The sequence below is a fragment of the Prionailurus bengalensis genome, chromosome B2 (assembly GCF_016509475.1).
Source record: "Prionailurus bengalensis isolate Pbe53 chromosome B2, Fcat_Pben_1.1_paternal_pri, whole genome shotgun sequence".
NCBI lineage: Eukaryota > Metazoa > Chordata > Mammalia > Carnivora > Felidae > Prionailurus > Prionailurus bengalensis.
The window spans coordinates 129,020,943-129,041,154 of NC_057349.1; the positions used below are offsets into that span (position 1 = coordinate 129,020,943).

General features: G+C 40.8%; 1 protein-coding gene across 10 annotated transcripts in view; it reads left to right on the top strand.

Moving 5' to 3' along the window:
- The first annotated feature begins 7,487 nt into the window (after window positions 1-7,487).
- AIG1 (androgen induced 1) overlaps window positions 7,488-20,212 on the top strand; it is a 244,083-nt gene continuing 231,358 nt past the window's right edge. For 3 of the 10 annotated variants that reach the window (XM_043592485.1, XM_043592486.1, XM_043592488.1), the window contains exon 1: window positions 7,496-7,734. In XM_043592485.1, the coding sequence (XP_043448420.1) occupies window positions 7,594-7,734 (141 nt within the window). In that variant the 5' untranslated portion in view covers window positions 7,496-7,593. Of the gene's footprint in view, window positions 7,735-7,857; window positions 8,218-14,507; window positions 14,813-20,212 lie in introns of those variants that run through there. The other 7 variants (XM_043592492.1, XM_043592491.1, XM_043592489.1 and 4 more) reach the window with 5 other exon arrangements.

The window sequence follows — 20,212 nt, forward strand, 5'->3', positions numbered from 1 at the left end:
TCCAGCCGTTTCCAATTTTACTTAAAATCATGGCTTGGACTAATCAGATCATTGTACTCACAGGTAACCTTCCAAACATCTTCATGGGTCTGCTATATTCTCCTGTGGACAGAGTCCAGCGGTCAGTGATGTGAGCGATTCACCTGCTAATTCTGACACCGGAATTTTTGAGAGGAATGGAAAATGGATGCTGTGCTCCTGTGGGGGCGAGGTGTCAGAGCCGGCCTTGGCTCCAGCTGGCCTGCTTGGCTACCAAGGGTTTCCCTTAGGACAAGGGAAGTGAGAGTTCTCTTGAGTTCTCTCGGCTCTCGGTTGGCCAGCTTCACAGATAATTTAATTGGCTTCTGGCACTTGGCAGGATGGCTTGATGTTACCATCTCCCGTGGCAAATCACAAGTTTTCTGAAAACAAAATGATGGTGTTTGGTTTAATTTTGTCAAACTCCTCTTTTGCACTGATGTTTATCATACTCGTTTCTAAAATGGACTTTTAACTAGCTCTGAGGATAACTAACACAGAGGGCCAATAAATGCAGACATTTTAGCTGCCCTTAATTCTGGGGAAAGTTTGCTTTATATGGTAAGAAGTAGCAACCCATCCCACCATCCATGCATTCCACATTTCTGTAGTATTGCTTGACTGCAGAGGCTACCCGTTCCCCCAAAGTCTTGCCTTTTATGGACAAAGAGTCTGGGACCCAAGGGGATAGTTTAATTAGCTGCCTCACGTAATCTCAAATTATTGAGAAATCTGCTTTCCATCTTACAAAAGAGAGAATGTTCTCTGACAACTGCATCCCCAGTGAATTGTCTACTTCAGTGTGAAGGGCATCTCAGGGCAATCCCTTGCCAGGAGGGTGATGGTAGTTGTCCCAGCAATGCTCCTGGGCTGCCCCATCAAAAGATGCTACGGTTGCCATTTAGTATAATGTGAAAGAGCTTCCCAGTTGGCAAGTATTTGCAGGTCCGTGCATTAGAAAATTTCTGTCAGAGCTGGGCCTTGAGACACGACTAGAATTTTGACAGACGGAGAAAGTGATATGAATCATTGGTACCCGAGGGGCATAGAAGAGTAAAAATAAATGTTGAGTTTTAGGGGAAAAAGTCTTCTTATGATAATAGAATACATCATATTTAAATTTTTTTAAGCTTTTTTTATTTTTGAGAGACAGAGCACGCGTAGGAGAGGGGCAGAGAGAGAGGGAGACACAGAATCCAAAGCGGACTCCAGGCTCTGAGCCATCAGCCCAGAGCCCGACGCGGGGCTCAAACTCAGTGACTGTGAGATCATGACCTGAGCTGAAGTCGGACACTTAACTGACTGAGCCACCCAGGCTCCCCAAATATATCATATTTTAAAAGGTACAGTAATATAAATTGTAACACTGAGTTAAGGCCAGATAAACCATGAAAGACATTGAACACCATTATAAGAAAGTAGATCTCCTATAGGCTATGGGGAAATCACTATTTTTGATGAAAGGAGTGATATAATCTGACTTATGGTTTCAGGGAGATAATTCTAGTGGCAGCGATAAGGGTGGTGTGGAGATGCAAGGATAGAGGCAAAAGTTACAGAGTTTATCCACTAAGGGAACGGCAATAGAAATAGAAATGAAGGCTCAGGGCTCAGCTTTGACAAATGTTGCAGAAAAACAAACATGACCGTAATTTCACTTTTGGTTGGATGTTGTGGTAGAAACTGTTAGTGGTCTCCCAATATCTGGTTGCTTCCCTGTATTCGACTCCTAGCAGTGCCAGGAGCTGTGCCACACTGGATGGCTTACACGGCAGAAATGTGTCGTCCCATATTTCTGGAGGCTAGAAATCGAGCTGCCAGTCGGGTTGGTTTCTTCTAAGGCCTGTGAGGGAGAACCTGTTCCAAGCCTTGTCTAGCTTCTGGGGACAATTTGCGATCCTTGGTATGTCTTGGCTTGTCATGACTCTAATCTCTGCCTCCATCTTCACACGGCATTCTTACTGTGTGACTCTGTCGTATTACAAGGACACTGGTTGTAATGGCTTAAGGATCTACCTTATGCCAGTATGACATCATCTTGACTAATTACATCTGTGATGATCTGATCTCCAAATAAGACAGTTTCCTGAGGTACGGGGGATTTGGACTTCAATGTGTCTTTTGGGGGGACACAACTCAACCTATCACATCCCTCTTCTGCACAAATGGAGCCCTGATTTGGGGCTGGGAACTGGCCCCCCAGAATTCAGGCTGCTTCTCCTAGCTGTGGCCATGTGGAAGAGGGAAGGCTGACGAGGTGAAGGTAGAACTGTGTGGCAGCTCCTACAAGCCTTCCTTAAGGGACAGAGTCTGTGCGTGCTTTTCACCTATCTTCATGTTTCCTCCATCTGGCTTCAAGGAATAGAGTTGTCAAGTACAGCCAAAGTAGTCTTTTAACTTTCATAGATGTTGAGGAGGAATGACCGACAGAGGTTTTGTTTGTATGTTTGTTTGTTTGTTTTTGGACACCCTGGGTAAAATGTTAAATAACATGGTACTCCTTCAAAATGATAATTCAAAAGTCCCTACCTATAGCTGACTTCAGCACACAGGCGTGTGTGTGTGTGTGTGTGTGTGTGTGTGTGTGTGTTTTGGCTGACACAATCTTTTAATTTTATTTTGAAGGACAGAGTGAGCAGGGGAGGGTCAGAGAGAGAGGGAGAGAGAGAGGATCCCAAGCAGGCTCTACGCTGTCAGTGCAGAGCCAGACATGGGGCTCAAGCTCACAAACGGTGAGGTCATGACCTGACCTGAAATCCAGAGTTGGACGCTTAACTGACTGAGCCGCCCAGGTGCCCCTCGGCTGACACAATTTTTAAGATTTTGAATTGCGATGCATTTAGACAGGCATTTACTCTAGTTTTTAGATAGACCAAATTACAAATATGACTTCACAATCAGCTTTACCTAATTATGGTACATTCCTGGACTCTGACAGATTTGAGTTTAAGACATCCGAGATATTTTTAAATATCTGGTTAACATTTATTTAGACTAGAGGCTGAAGGTTATGAGGAAGAAAGCCCCTCTCACCTCTACAACCCAGAGCAATCGAGTTCTAGTCCCAAACTCTTACATATAGTTCATTCAGCAACCCAAAAGCTATGCAATTACCCTGACACCCACTGGGGAGAAGAAATTTAGCAATAATTCACTGTTATCCTAGAATGCCATAAGTGTCTCTCACCTGTTCCCCTCTCTACCAAAGTTGTTTCCTGAAAATGTCTCTTCTCACAACACACAGTCCCCTCCCTGAGAATTCTGGTGAGTGAATTACCTTCAACTTGCCATCTCCCCAGAGATATGTTAGCACCATTAAGAGACTGGCATATCCTGACATTTCTAATATCGCGTGCTGGTGCTGTGTCCAGAGAATAAGAACACTGCAGACGGGGTAGGTCTTAAGAAGGAAATACTGGGTACAATTAGTACATGGAGAGTTTCAATCACCAGTACGTCATCCTTGTGAATGGTTTACAGCAGGAAGACCGCATCCTGTGTCCTGAGGAGGGACAAAGTGGATTCATGCCAAGTCCTGCTGGGTGTGCTGGATCTGGATATATGCACCCAAAGACACGTTCCGAGCAGGATGAACATCACTGACAAATGCACGAACAGACTTCAGGGAGCAAGGGGGATGTTTCAGATCTGTATGTGATCTAGCTGGTGACGTGTGTCACCTCAACACTACTTTTTCTAAAGCTTTCCATGATTTTGGAAAATAATAGAATGACACCATCCTTGGAGTTTCGCAATCTCATAATGTAGTAGGGTTCTCCGTAGCAAACACAGCCCCTTTTTAAATCTTTGGAAACCGAGGCAACCAGCAACGTCAGCACAGCCGCTAATAGCTGCTGCTCATTTAACGTGTAAGTAACAACTTTTCCTGGTTAAAGGCAAAAAAATCTGACCAATGAAACGCATTGGCACTGGATTTCATATCTAAGGTAATTTTAAAAATCTACAGTGAGCATCAATTGTTGGAAAAAGAAGGATTTTTTACTTACTCCTTTTACTTAGATCTTAATCTTTCCCAACTGCCCTCTAGGGCAAAAGAACGCTCCTTTGCACCTCAGTTCATATGAACACGCGAAAAGAAACATACACATTAGACTAGAAAAGGGTGGTTTCTTAAGTGGTTTTGAGCTGTAAATAATCATTAAAAAGTGACTTTCTCAATTCAAAATGCAGATGTTACACTGTATTTATAGTGACAAAAAAACCCAAAAAACTGGAAACAACCTAAATATCCAAAACCAGACAAAAGTTTCAAAAAATTTGATATGTTCCTATTATGTTATGCTATGCGAGCTTATTAAGCATGATTTTACAAGGAGTTTTAAATAGTAAGAGAATATTCGTATGAAATAAAAGTCTGTGCAAGGCAAAGTGTTACATAGTATGTCACAAGTAGCTAAGGATGTATTGCAGAAAGATTGGCAGCTATGTGCTGAAATGTTTGCAGTGTTTTCTCTGGTGGATGAGAGGAGGGGTAATTTATTTTTTAATTTTCCTCTTTTAATATCATACCTAGGCTACTCTTATAATGAGGAAAAAATAAGCAACCCAAAGGTGGCTCTTCTACAAAGCCAAGGAGGTTTTTTATCCCCATGCCCAAGAAACACATCCCAACTTCTACCCTTGGGTGCAGACAAATACAAAAGGGGAAAAAGGATTTTCTCAAGTATACTGATATTGTTGGGAAATGCTTATCTAATGCAAACACGGAACCAAAGGAAATGCATAAACATTGACTATTATGAGGATATGCATGTATACAATCCTTCCTCCTGAAGTTTTAAGCAAAGACTCACAGCTATGTGAAGTTGGTTACTTGGAATACAACATAATGGAGACACAGGGCAGGGGTCCCTGTCATTTCCAAGATTAGCAAGGATTATCATCACCAATATGTCAAACCCCTCTCCTTCCAAAAAAATTTAAAAAAAGAATGAAGAGTCTGTACCAGTTTTTACAAGTTCTTAAGGAAGAGTATCTCCAGCCCATACAGTATAGACTAAAAGTCCATTACAATAATCAAGGAACAACACTAAGGTAACTAGAAATTAACACAGGGTCTTGAAATGTTCCCTTGGGAAACATGTTTTTTGTGCAACTCAACTGGATAAAGCTATTCTCCTTCATCACTACTAATTGTGTGGTAAAATTAAAAGGCTAAACAAGTGACATGCAGGTATTTCTTCTATACAATGAAAAACAGTATTCTCTAATTCAAACACAGAATCACCATTTAAAACTTATCAATGAATAATGGTATTACAGTTCATAAAAAGGGATTTCCTTTATTGAGTGAACTTTTAAGAGCAATACCCCATTGTATTATTTACACTGTAAAAACACAACCTGTGTGTAAAGTAAATTTTCCTCACAAAGAATACCTTTTTTTTTTTTTTGTATTTATTTATTTCTTGGGAGACAGAGAGACAGAGTGCAAGCAGGGGAGGGGCAGAGAGAGAGGGAGACACAGAATCTGAAGCAGGTTCCAGGCTCTGAGCTGTCAGCACAGACAGGTCAAACTCAAGGACCATGAGATCATGACCTGGGCAGAAGTCGGACGCTTAACCAATTGAGCCGCCCAGGCGCCCCACAAAGGATAACTTTAAAACATAACTAAGATTATTAAATACGGTATAAAAAAGTTAAAATAACAACCTGAATATGCTAATAGTTAATAAGAAGTTCCAAAACTTGTGCACTGACACTCTCATAAAATATTTGAGTAAATGTTTACGCAAATGTTTCATTAAAAAAAATGAAAAACTAATAATGATTAGTAAATCCAAAATAGCAAAAGCAAACCCATTAGAATAGGTTCAAAACATTTAAGTGTTATCATTACTTACTGAAAAAGAAACTGACCATAGAATTAAATCTTAAATGGCTTTATGAAAATGTTATATTTTGTAATGATGGGGATGCGAATCTTATTAATAGTTTTCTAAAATGCACAGTAGGAAGGGTATATCAAGCTTTTGGAATATCATATTAACTTGTAAAACTTTACAAAGGACTTAGTAAGATCTTCAGTGGATCCACTTTTTAATTTTGCCATCTTATGAACATGACAACTAAAACGAAATAGACCCAACTTTTACATAGACATAAAACTACAAATTGTCCATAATGAACAGTTTTATGCTGGTAGAATCTTCTTGGAATTACCTTGATTTTTGTGACATCAGTTTCTTGTTAGCATAATCATAAGGACAATTAAAAAAAAAAAACCTACCAGGTTTCTCTATTTTGGTTTAGAGTTTGATTGGAAAAATTCAGGAAAACATTCATGAGTTGCTACTTTATCTCTAACACTCTTCTTTCCCTGCCCCCCAATTCCATGTTCTGTGACTCAGAGACTATTTGGAGAGGACACCTGTTTTAAATGGACCCACAGGAAATACCTATGTTGTCTTTTCATAATCTGACCCTGCATCTGGTTGGCTGAAATGTGATCACGATGTAAAAAAAAAAAAGAATGCTGCCCACAGACTGAGCAACTTCACTGTGACAACATTTACTGGAAGGCAGAGGGAATCCAGTTTATAGTTATTTTCCTTCCATTAAGCCTTGCTATTGTACGGTAGGAAAAAATAAGTAGAAGGCCAATACCAGTTTAACCCTCAAAAGACTAGTATTGAATTACACACCCGGGGTTTGCTTCCCAACTCCGACCGATTTGTTTTGAAGCTGAAAGCCATCTCGAAGCAGAAACCATTATCTGACACTGCTTTCTCTACAACCTTTTATTTATAAACCTCTCGTCCAAAGGTTTATAAAGTTCATAGTCGGTCCTGTTGTATCATACATTGACACGCTATTTATAAACCTCCTGGGAAAAAGCACGGGGCAGGCCATCCGCTGGAACAGAATTCATAGGGGAATCTCACAGCGATTAACAGTGGTCTATCACTAAAAATCCAGTTGGGTTCAAAACTAAGTCACTCGGGAGCCACCGGCGCGCGGGTTCACACCCCACGGCCGGGCCTCCACCGTCCCTCCGCGCTGAGCACCCGCCTTGGCCAGCAGGACCCCCCCTCCGGCGCAGTCCCCGCGGCGGCGACGTCTGTCCACACTGGGGTCCCCTCCGTCAGGGCAGGTTTCCCGCCCTCCCGCCCGCTCTCTGCGGACCACGCTCCCTCTCCGGCCGGCAGAGGCCACCCGCCGCGGCCCCGGAGAGCGGCGCGCGCTTCCCGAGCCCTGGTCGCACTCGGAGGCCGCCCACCCACCCGTGGGACGCCTAGGGGGCGCCCGGGCCGGGTCTCCCGGGGCCCCTCGAACGCGGGAGCAGAATGACGGAGATGACGAAGGAGCTGACGCCACGCCGCCCGGCCGCGGCAGCAGCTAGTGTCCGCCGACGCCGCCCCGCCCGCGCAGGTCGCCGGGCGCTAGCGGTCGCCGGTCCCGCGGGGCGCGCCCGCCGCAGACCCCGCCCCGCTCCGCCCCGCCCCGCCCCGCCCCGCGGCGGGCCGCTCCAGGGTTCCCCCGGCACCCGCCCCCGCGCGCCCTGCGCTCCCGCCCTTCCTCGTCGCCGCCCAGCCTGCCAGGCCTTTTGCGAACATGGCGCTTGTCCCGTGCCAGGTGCTGCGGGTGGCGATCCTGCTGTCCTACTGTTCTATCCTGTGCAACTACAAGGCCATCGAAATGCCCTCGCATCAGACCTACGGCGGGAGCTGGAAATTCCTGACGTTCATTGATCTGGTAAGGCCTTCCGCTCCCCTCCCCCGTCCGCCCTGCACCCCGAGTTCGTGTGTGTGCGTGCGTGGGTGCGCCGGCACCTGCGCGCGCCTCCAGCCTCCACCCGTGTCCTCGCCTCTCCCCCAGTGATTGCGTCTAAAGGCCTGGCTGCCCCCCGCAGCAGCACCTCTGAACCACCCGTTACCTGGTAGCTGGGGCACGAATGGAGGTGGGCACAGCCAGGTGGTGGGGCTGTTTGGAGGGGAACCCAGACCAGCTTCTAAGAGGTGACACGGAAAGAGTCTCAACAAATGGATCAGACGACCTTGGTCATGAGTGGCCTCAGACCCATTCGCCCTCAGCGTGCTTCCCAGAGCACCCACCGTGGGATCAAGTTGCAGCAACAGAAGGAAACCTGGGTATTGTTGAATTACTTGGAGCTTCCTCAGAGAGAACCAAAATCCTCATAAAGAAGAGAAAGCGCCTAATAAAGTTGTCTTCTTTGCATCTGGTTTCTTACCCATTGTCAGTAATTTACTTCTAACCTTTCTCCCAGAAACATTAGGAGAGAGGCTTTCAAAATGCATTACCAGTAGGACTTTACACTCCTTATCTTTCCCCCTAAAGTCTGCAGTGGTTTGCATAAACAGTTCTGATGACACAACAGCATAACCTTGGCAGCTGCACTTGGTTTTGGGTTTTTTTGTTTTTTTGTTTTGGTTGTTTTTATTTTTTTGAAATAAAGCTTATCCACTTCTGCAACTGAAAAGGCCAGAGCATCAGAACATGAGCATAAGGCCCAATAATGACACGGGGTGAAATCTAGGAGTTTATGGGTGAAAGGTGACTAATTTAGGCTGTGTGGCTACACTAAACAATGACCAAATATGGGTAGAGGGTTAGAACAAATCAAGGAGTTCCAAAGACTAGAGAAAATGTAGAAGCAATTCCTAGGATGCCAGAACTGCCCATCCAAGATTATCTATGAGATTGGCTGCACAAGCAAGATTATAATCTTTAATTGTTGACCCTCCGTTTTGATGGAGAGAATGTGATACGTGTTCTAAGATATTTCCAAAGGCTTAGGATCCCTCAAAGAAATGCAGTTGAGGGCTTTTTGTTTAGAAATACCGTTTTATATTTGTTTCACTTTCCAAAAAGAATTTAAGTATCTTTTCGCAGCAGTTTCCAAACTATGCACATGCCCTTGGGCAACAAGACTTCTCAGGGCATAGAGTGTTTCAATGGTTTCAGTTTTCAGATCCTCGACTTCCATCTTTTTCTTGAAACTGATCTGCCTCTGAGCATGGATAATGTCTGCTAGTTCTTCTTTCTTCCTCATTCATGCAAGAGATGAGCACATGACAAGGCTCTGTGCTGAATTTCTGGGTTCCTTTTAGCATTCTGAATATGGATTGTCACCAAGACTCTCTTCACATTTGATTGAAAAACGAAGTCAGACTTGTTTGGACAGAAAGTTTTATTGGGTTGATTGGCTTGTCAATGAGGATTGGCTATGCCAATTATGTTATAGAGCAGACATTTTCTGTAGATTGAATGAGTGAAATCTGCAGCCCTGAGGTTCTGATAAATATGTATCAGAGCATTCAAAATCATGTTCCTTTTTCAAGTGTTTAAACTTACGTTAAAAATGTTTAGATGTTATTTAAAAATATGTGCATAGATTTTCGGAATTCTTTTAGGGGCTGCGTGAATAAAATTCCTCTTGGATCACTACCTTATCGCATTCCTTAGTAAGATCGCACTAAGAGCTGGCCCACTCGTGTGTTGCCAGGGAGCGGTGATGAGTTGAAATACTGATGGGGACCCTACCAGGGCCATGGAAACTATGAACAGTTCTCAGAAGTACCTTTGCATTAAGAACAGTTTGGGGAGGTAAGGAAGGGGGTCAGCAGGTGAGGGGGGTAAAATTTGAGAGTATCAGCCCGTGAGAGAGGACACCTTCTCATGCTGGCATTGCTTACGTGTGTTACAAAATAAGGCTCTCAGGAAACTGTATACCTTTCACAACCTTTCTGTGACATGATACCAGAGTAGAGCCAATTTGGCTGTACTTGAACTGCCCTGCAATTTGTACTTGAGCGTTTGATGATTGGACATGCCTGTTTTCAATATATAATCACCACAAACATACTCTTACCTACTAGAATTCTGGCAATGAGTTCAAATTTGGTTCTGTTTGTTTCATATTTAGATTCAGTTTGTATAGTGCCTTCAAGCCAGTTGTTCAGACTTTTTACTTTCTGTGACTTCTGATTGAGATAGAATAATTATCTTTAATCAAGAGTTCCTGGGGTGCCTGGGTGGCGCAGTCCGTTAAGCGTCCGACTTCAGCTCTGGTCATGATCTCACGGTTTGTGAGTTCGAGCTCTGACAGCACAGAGCCTGGAGCCTGCTTTGGATTCAGTGTCTCCCTCTCTCTCTGTGCCCCTCCCCACCCCCTCTCTCTCTCAAAAATAAAGATAAAAAAATTAAAAAAAAAAAGAGTTCCTGTGAGGAAGTATGTCTAGAATATATTCATAAAAACATTGATGCAAAGTATTATTTTTTTAATTATTAGAGACTTAGTGTCTTCAGAGTTTAAGCACGGTACGCTGTTGAAACAGACAAACTGTCAGTCCTTAGTAATGGCATGAAGAGATCAGGCTACTCTAATTTACCCATTTGACTTTTCATTTTTTTGCATGTTTAAAACAAACTATAGGAGCACCTGGGTGGCTCAGTTGGTTGGGCGTCCGACTTCAGCCCAGGTCACGATCCCGTGCTTCGTGGGTTTTAGCCCCATGTTGGGCTCTGTGCTGATGGCTCAGAGCCTGGAGCCTGCTTCAGATTCTATATCTTCCTCTCTCTCTGCCCCTCCCCCACTCTGTCTCTCTGTCTCCCAAAAATAAATAACCATTAAAAAAAGTTTTTTTAAAACAAACTATAAACTTTATTACTCTAGGGCCTTGGACAATTTTAATGATTCTAAACTCATTAGAGCAATTTTGGAGGCGAGATTCGCTTCTAAAACTTTAACGAGAAGGCCCTTTTTCTAACCAACTTGGATTGCAGAGCAAATGTTATCCTGGTGGCCACAGTCTGATTTTATGTTCCACAGCATCAGTTTACTAGAATGTAAGTCAGGAAGGACTCTCAGGCTGCATGTATCCGGAAGCAGATAACCGGTTATGTGGTATTGGCCATTCCAGCTATATCCCTATCTTCCTTTGAGTGTTAGAGTCATCCCAGTAGAATCAGAGCTCATGCTTCAAAACAAGCACAAGTTACTGCAATCAGTAATCCTACAGTGTTCTTCCCCAAGAACTTCTTTTCCTAGCGTTGAAAAACTATAAAAGAACTAGAGTGTTTCAGAAATTCAAGTCAGTAAATAGAAATGGAATACTGGCTTGGTGTGGCAGGCAGACTAATGAGTCCTCCATGATGTCCACATCTTCATCCCTAGAACCCATGGGTATGTTCGGTTACACGGCAAAGGGAAATTAAGGTTGCTAGTTGGCTGACATCAAAATAGGGAGGCTATCCCAGATTATCCATGTGATCCAGTGTAATCACAAAGGTTCTTAAAATGGAAGGAGGCAGAAGGGAAGAATCAGTTGGAAGAAGATGTGTCTGTGGAAGAGAGTCACAGAGAGACGCAACACTGCTGGGTTGGAAGGTGGAGGAAGGGGCCAAGAGCCAAGAAATGTGGGAGGTGTCTAGAAGCTGAAGACAGCAAGGAAATAAATTCTTCTCTAGAGCCTTGAGAAGAAACACAGTCCTGCTGACACCTTGATTTTTAGTCCAGTGAGACCCACTTTTGGACTTCTGACCTCCAGAACTATAAAATAATAAATTTGTGCTGTTCATGTCACTAAAATTATGGTAATTTGTTACAGCAGCAACAGAAAACTAGTACACTTGGCTTTAAATCCTCTGACCCAGAAAAAAACTTAAATGCCATTGTACTTATACAGTGACTCAACTAGTTCTTTATGTGTATTAGGTAACTGGTTAATTTTAGCTTTAACCAAAATACAGATTTTTGCCTACTGCATCTGATATGAAACTAACAACAGGCACTATGAGAGTCTATAAAAACTGAACAAGATTGGAAAAACTAGGTCTTTTCTTCTCTGTGACGTTATGCAACATCTCATGCCAGGAGCACGAACACTCTCTGAACTGGAAATGAGCTAGAAAGAAAGAAAATTGAAATGAACCAATGTTTAAGTATTTCCTTAACCAGCATCACAGCTGATTAATTTTCTTGAAATGATGCAGATTTATTCACTTACTGGAGGATTAAAGGATAATTCTCCAAGTTATACAGGAATTGCTCCCAAAGATGGTAAAAATGAAGAATTGGAATACAACCAGAATAAATAAATTAAAAGAAAAAGGCAATTGTATGTTGAGGCTTCAAAGTAGTGGTGGAGTATAATAAACATTTGTAAACATAAACATTTGAATAAATGGAAACTTTCCAAATATCCAATGAGTTTTCCTGTCCTATTTCCTCCTAGAACATTGAGAGTAATAGGGATTTTTGAAACGTATCAACCAAAATTTTATTCAGATGTATATGGTAGAATGTATAACACACGAGTCAGAATCAACTTCTTTGAAAAACATGAACTGGACATTTGTTATATAAAAAGTTAATACTGATCTTGAATATGTGACATTTTGCTTTAAAAAAATTTTTTTAATGTTTATTTTCGAGACACAGAGAGAGACAGTGCAAGGGGTGGAGGGTCAGAGAGAGGGGGAGACACAGAATCCAAAACAGGCTCCAGGCTCTGAGCTGTCAGCACAGAACCTGACTTGGGGCTCACGCTTACGAACCGCGAGGTCATGACCTGAGCCCAAGTCGGTCGCTCAACTGACTGAGCCACCCAGGTGGCCCGAGACATTTTGATTTTTAAAGACTGACACAGAAATAGGCTATTCCATTTGCTCTGATTTGTAGTGTTCACCATTTTGAGGGTTCTAGTTTCTTAGGGTTCCAATGTATTCATTGTTTCTCTTGTGCTGACTTTTCGTTCATGCATTACCAGGACATTTGTTTAGACCCGGCCTCCCCAAAGTGTGGTCTGAGGACCAGCAGGAATGATCTTACCTGGGAGCCCATTAGAAATGTGGAACTTCAGGCTCCACTCCCAACCTTCTGAATAGAATCCAACGTTTGTTTTGTTTTGTTTTGTCTTCTTTTGTTTTTTTAAGTAGGCTGAACGCCCAGCGCAGAGCCCAGTGCGGGGCTTGAGATAGCAAGACCTGAGCTGAGATCAACTGTTCAGAGGTTTAACTGACTGAGCCTCTCAGGCGCCCCTGAATATAAATAATCCAGACTTCTAATAAGACCATTACGTGACTCCTGTGCGTGTTCTAGCTTGATACATACTGCTCTAGGCCAAACTGTTTTTGTTTTGTGGTTTAACATGGAATAGCTTATAGGATGCAGCCTCAATATATTAGTTCTGCCTACTGTATTTAAAACATACTTAAACATAGTTCAGAACATATTTCAGGTGACTTTTATTGTGACATAATTAAAAACAGGATGTAAAAAAATTGCAACTTTAAAGTAAAAGAAAGGGACAAATATGTATGTCTCAGACACCAGGGATGGGTTATTTATTGCAGTTGAAAAACAAATTTAGCTGATCTTCAGGGCAACCAAGGCAAAAAAGAATACAGTTTTGATCCTAGCATTGGATGAAAGAAGCGTAGCAATTTATCAGGAAAAATATAGTTCTTTCCAGGCATTGGTTTTTCAAGGGTATTTCTCTCTCAGAGTGAGAGTAATTCTTGCTACTTTGCAAATTCAAGCAATTTCATGTAAAGGACATTGTCCTGTAATGTAATGGACATGTAATGTCCATTGTCATGTAAAGGACATTGGGTATGGGGCACCTGGGTGGATCAGTCTGTTAAAGGAAGGACTTTGGCTCAGGTCATGATATCGTGACCCGTGAGTTTGGCCCATGTCCGGCTCTGTGCTGACAGCTCAGAGCCTGGAGCCTGCTTCGGATTCTGTCTTCCTCTCTGCTCCTCCTCCACTCCTGCTCTGTCTGTCTCTCTCTCTCAAAAATAAATAAACATTAAAAAACAACAAATTTTAAAGGACATTGGGCAGCATAGTGGATGGATAATGCCTTTGATTTTTAGCAGAATACATAGAAATATTTTTATAATTGATGTTTCTTATATCAAGATTTTATGAAAGCCAAAAACATGGTCTTATATTTTGACTGGGTAAAGGCATTTTTGTAGAGGTTTAAAGTAATATAATCTAGGTATTTATTTTTGTTATCTAAATCCTTATTGCAAAAGAATTTAAGAAAACCACAGAGGGAGCAGGATAAATAAGGGCTCAGATGTTGAAAAGCTTGGGGTGTTCAAAGAGCAGGAAATGGTCAAGAATACCTAGGGGATACATTTTTTTTGCGTTTAGACATGCTAAGAATTTTGGACATTAAAAACTAAAAATAAATTGCATAAGTATACTAATGCATTTAAGTTTGTCTTATATTTACTTATGTACTTAAAATATTCTTGACTCTAGTTCATGGCTTAATTTTAAATAGGAAATAAAATATCTTGAGAAGAGATTCTGTGTATCATTATGTAACTATGGTACTTAGTTTTGCCAGTCAAAACCACAAGTGCCATGTAAAGGCCAGTAGTTCATTGAGTACTCAGTGAACAAAATTAGGTGGGGTTTTGTTTGTTTGTTTGTTGTGTTTTCTTTGGATAGTACACAAAGAGGGTGAGACAGCACTTTTTTTTTTCAGTAGAATTGGACTTGACCCTAAAATGTGCCCATAAATTTTAAGGAAATCATGCTTTTTCCTAACCTGGGGGAAGAATTGTGAGTATAATGCTTCACACAGAATCCACTTCACCCTCTTTGAAAAATGTTTCTTTTGGATTAGACATAAAATAGGGGCCTGGTTTTGTCAGAGTGGGGGAAATAGTTGATGATATAATCACCCATTCCCCTTTCTTAGTTGCAAATGTTATTGAAATTACAGAAAGTCATCTGACCACTAGTTGAGGTCACTTTTTTCCCTGTCCCCGCCATCCTTCATGTCTGGTATAACATTTAGCAAAATTGGTAGCTGCTCTTGAGGGTTTTCATTTGTTTCTCTGCGTTGCCCTGAAATGTCATACGTTTCTGTGGAAGTGTGAACAATAGTACAATTTTCCATATTGAATCAGATGTTCCTGTGATCCAAGCATATTTGGAAAAACCTTACTGCTTCAGTAACAACATAGCTTTCTTTTGTGTCTGGCAGTCTGTAGCTAGGCAGTTAAAGGGCACATTTCTCACCTGCAGAGTAGTCGTGCCCCAGTCTGGTAAGCAGGGAGCTCTCTTTGAATGTGAAAGGCCCCTTGATCAGGTCCATTGTGGAGTGGAATGTAGCTTTGATAAGCTTGATCAAGATATGCTAATCAAGAATAACCAGAGAAATTGCTTGAATTTGCAAAGTAGCAAGAATTACTCTCATTCTCAATCTTGAGAAAATGGATGTGTTCATTACAGTGCTTTAGAAGCCTGGGATTCTAAAAAGTCAGACAATGATCTAGCCCCTTTGTACTGACTTATACTTAGACCTGTCAGACTGGGTTATAATTTAAAATTTTGATATCGGGGGCGCCTGGGTGGCTCAGTCGGTTAAGCGTCCGACTTCGGCTCAGATTATGATCTCATGGTCCATGAGTTCAAGCCTCACGTTGGGCTCTGTGCTGACAGCTCAGAGCCTGGAGCCTGCTTCGGATTCTGTGTCTCCCTCTCCCTGACCCTCCCCCCCGTTCATGCTCTGTCTCTCTCTGTCTCAAAAATAAATGAACGTTAAAAAAATATATATCCCTTTAAAAAAAATTTTTTAAAATAAAATTTTGATATCAAAAATAATACGTAGACAGGGCACCTGGCTGGCTCAGTCGGTTAAGCATCCGACTTCTGCTCAGCTCATGATCTCGCAGTTTGTGAGTTCGAGTTCCACGTCGGGCTCTGTGCTGACAGCTCAGAGCCTGGAGCCTGCTTCAGATTCTTTGTCTCCCTCTCTTTCTGCCCCTCCCCCACTCACATACACTCTCTCTCTCTCGAAAATAAACATTAAAAAATTTAAAAAAATAATATGTAGAATTATAGATAATTTGTGCAATACAGAAGGCTACAGGAAAGAGTATATTCCATCTTAATGATCCCTAATTTTCTGTACATCTTAGCATTTTCGTGCTTCAAGATGGTATTTCAGAACTTCACACACAGAAGCATTCATAGAGAATCAGACTGCAGGTATATATGTATATGTATACATGCATATAGAGTCAGATTTCACAAAAAATTACATTCTTTGTAAAAAGTTATGTTTTTGAGTTATACAGAAAAATATTTATTAGTCAGAGATACAAATGTTAGTATTTTGGTATTTGCCTTTTGAGCTGTGTATATATATATATATATATATATATATATATATATATATATACTTGTCTTTAAAACACAAGTTCAGTGTATACATATGATTTGTGTGCATTCATTTTTAAAATTAACATACACCAGAGGGGCCTGGGTGGCTCCGTCAGTTAAGTGTCTGACTTGGGCTCAGGTCATGATCTCTCAGTTTGTGAGTTCGAGCCCGGTGTCGGGCTCTGTGCTGACGGCTCAGAGCCTGGAACCTGCTTCACTTTCTGTGTCTCCCTCTCTCTCTGCCCCTCTCCCGCTTGTGCTCTGTCTCTCTCTGTCTCTCAAAAATAAATAAACATTAAAAAAATTTTTTTATACGTAAAATTAAATAAAATTAACATACACCAAATTTCACTTTTTGGTGTACAGTTCAGTGATTTTTGACAGATGCATAGAGTCATGTAGCCATGATCACATAAAAATATCATTTTATGCTGACTCCTTATAGTCAAATCCTTCCCTGGGACCACAGATTTGTTCTCTATTCCTATAGTTTTGCCTTTCTAGAAAAATATATAAGGCATACCATATGTAGTTTTTGAGTCTGGCTCTTTTCATTTAGCATAATGCATTTCAGATTCCTCCACGTTGTATACAATAATAGTTTGTTCCATTTTATTGCTGAGTAGTATTCCATGGCGTTGATGTACCATTTTGTTGATTATTCATAAGTTAGAGTAGTTTGAGTTTTTTCTAGTTTGAGGTGATTATGAAAAAAGCTGCTATAAACATTTACATACAAGTTTTTATATGAACATGAGTTTTCATTTTGGAGGGTAGTGGAATTGGTTGGTTATACGGCAGATATATGTTTGACTTGATAAGAGACCACCAGCCTGTTTTCCAGAATGGAGGCGCCGTGTTGCATTGCCATTAGCGATGCTTGAGAGTTCCAGTTGCTCTGTGTCCTCATCAGTGTGTGGTATTGTCAGTCTTTCTTCTAGTGTAATGATTCCTACGGATGTGTCGTCATATCTCATTGTAGTTTTAATTTGAGTTTCCTTCATGCCTAATGATGTTAAAAGCATCTTTTACTGCGCATTGTTTGTCATATGTGTATCGTCTTTGAAATGTCCGTTCAAATCTTTTGCTCATTAACAAAGTAGATTGTTTTCTTATTGTTAGAATTTGAGAGCGTTTGTGTTTGCCAGATAACAGTTCTCTGCCAAATACGTGATTTGTAAATTTTTTTTCCTGGGGTATCTTTGCATTTTATTAGCAGTGCCTTTTGCAGAGCCGAAGTTTATCCTTTTGATGACATCCAGTTAAGTACGTTTTTTTCTTTTATGAAACATACTTTTGATGTTTATTTAAGAACTCTTTACTTAACCCAAGCTCACAAAAAGTTTCTCCTCTAATTCTGTCTAGAAGTTGTATAGTTTTAGATTCTACATTTAGGCCTATGATCTATTTTGACTTTGTTTTTTGGGTATGGTGTGAGGTAAATGTTGAGTCCCCCCCCCCACCCCCCACCTTGTTTTTTGCATATGGATGTACCATTGTTCCAGGACCATTTCTTGAAAAGGCTGTCCTTTCATTTTTGTCCAAAATCAATTTGACTTCATTGTAGGTCTGTTTCTGCTGTACATGTTTCTCTGTTCACAAGAACCACACTGTGTTCATTACTGCAGCTTTACTCTAATGAGTCTTCAAAGCAGGTAGTGGGGGTCTCCCAACTTTCTTCTTTTTCAAGATTTGTTGAGGCTAGTCTAATTACTTTGTAGAACACCCTTGTCAGTATCTATAAATAATCCTGCTGGGAGTTTTTTTTTTTTTTTTTTTTTTTAATTTTTTTTTTCAACGTTTATTTATTTTTGGGACAGAGAGAGACAGAGCATGAACGGGGGAGGGGCAGAGAGAGAGGGAGACACAGAATCGGAAACAGGCTCCAGGCTCTGAGCCATCAGCCCAGAGCCTGACGCGGGGCTCGAACTCACGGACCGCGAGATCGTGACCTGGCTGAAGTCGGACGCTTAACCGACTGCGCCACCCAGGCGCCCCCTGCTGGGAGTTTTTGAGAGAGATTCATTGAATCTGTAGAACAATTTAAAGAAAATTGACATCTTAACAATATTTACTCATCCAATTCATGCACATAACATACTTCTCCATTTATTGAGATCTTCAGTTTCTTTCATTGGAGTTTAGTAGTTCTCAGCCTATGGCTCCTACACATATTTTATTAGATTTATACCTATGTGTTTTATTTTTATTAGTACTATTATAAACGGTACTTGAAAAATTATTCTTTTATCAAATGTTTTCAAGTATAATTAATGTACGGTGTTATATTAGTCTCAGGTGTACCATATAATGATTCAACAATTCAATTCATTTCTTAGTGCTCATCAAGGTAACTGTACTCTTGGTCCACTTTATCTGTTTTCCCCATCCCCCCCCCCCACCTCCCCCTTGGAAACTACCAGTTCTCTATATTTAAGAGTATGTTTTTTTGTCTCTTTTTTTCTTAGTTTGTTCATCTGTTTCTCAAATTCCACATATGAGTAAAAGCATATGGTATTTGTCTTTCTCTGACTATCTTACTTCACTTAGCATGATACTCTCTAGTCCCATCCATGTTGTTGGAAATGGCAAGTAAATCTTTTATATTTAAATGACATTTTTATTGAGGCAGTTGTAGATTCGTATCAGTTGTAAGATACAACACAGAGAGATCAGTGTAGGCTTTACTCAGTTTCCCCCTGTAGTGACATCTTGTACAACTTTAGTATATCACAACCAGGATATTGACATTTAAACAGTCAAGATATGAAACAGTTCCCTTACCACAAGGACCCCTCATGTAACCTTTTTATGGATGCATGCACCTTCTTCCTCTACCTCATCCCTGCCCCCTGGCAACCATTAATTTATTTTCCATTTCTATGACTTTGTCATTTCAAGAATCTTATATAAATGAATTGATATACACATAACTTCTTAGAATTGGCTTTTTTCACTCAGAATAATTCTCTGGAGATTCACCCAAGTTGTTATATGTGTCAATAGTTTGTTCCTTTTTATTGCTGAGTAGTATTTCATGGTATGAATGTACCACAGTTTAGTCACCCATTAAAGGACATCTGGATTGTTCCAAGTTTTGAGCTATTGTGAATAAAACTGCTATGAACCTTCATGCACAGGTTTTCGTGTGAACATAAGTTTTCCTTTCTGTGGCAGAAAAATTAAGAAGGCAATTGCCAGGTTGTGTGGCATTTGCAGACTTAGTTTATTATTATTATTATTATTTCATTTGATTTATTTTGTTTTTCATTTTTACATATTTTATGTAAATTCTTTTTTTAATTTTGCAAACTTCGTTTTAAAAGAAACTTCCCAGGACAACAGAGTGGCTGTACCATTTTTCATTTCCACCAGCAATGTGTGAGCAATGCAGTTTCTCCTCATTCTTGCCAGTTAGTTGATGTTATTTGTCATTTTAGCCATTTGACTGGTGTGTAGTGGGATCTCATTGTGGTTATAATTTGCATTTCTCAAATGGCTAATAATATTGCACATATTTTCATGTGCTTGCTTGCCATGTGTATATTCTCCTCAGTGAAACATAGTATTGGTTTGTTTATTGTTAATATATAGAATATAGAGATGCTAAATTCACTTATTCATTCTAAGAACTTTGCCATAGATTCCATGGGATTTTCTTTTTTTATATATATAGTCATGTCATCTACTAATAGAGACAGTTTTTTTTTCCCCCAATCTTCATGGCTTTTATTTCTTTTGCATGTGTTATTGCATTGGTTAAGACTTCTAGTACAATACTGGACAGAAGTTGTGAGAGTGGATATCCTTGCCTTATTTCTTTTTCAGGAGTAAAACTCTTTTGCAGTTAATTATGATGTTAGCTATAAATCGTGTTGCAAATAGTCTATCAATTTGAATATCTTCCCTTCTTTTCCTAGTTTGCTGAGAGTTACCTTTTTCAGCTCTTCTCTCTCCATGATTTCTCCCATACTTTTCAATTCTCAGATGCTCCTTTTCTTGGTTCCTCTGGCCAGAAAA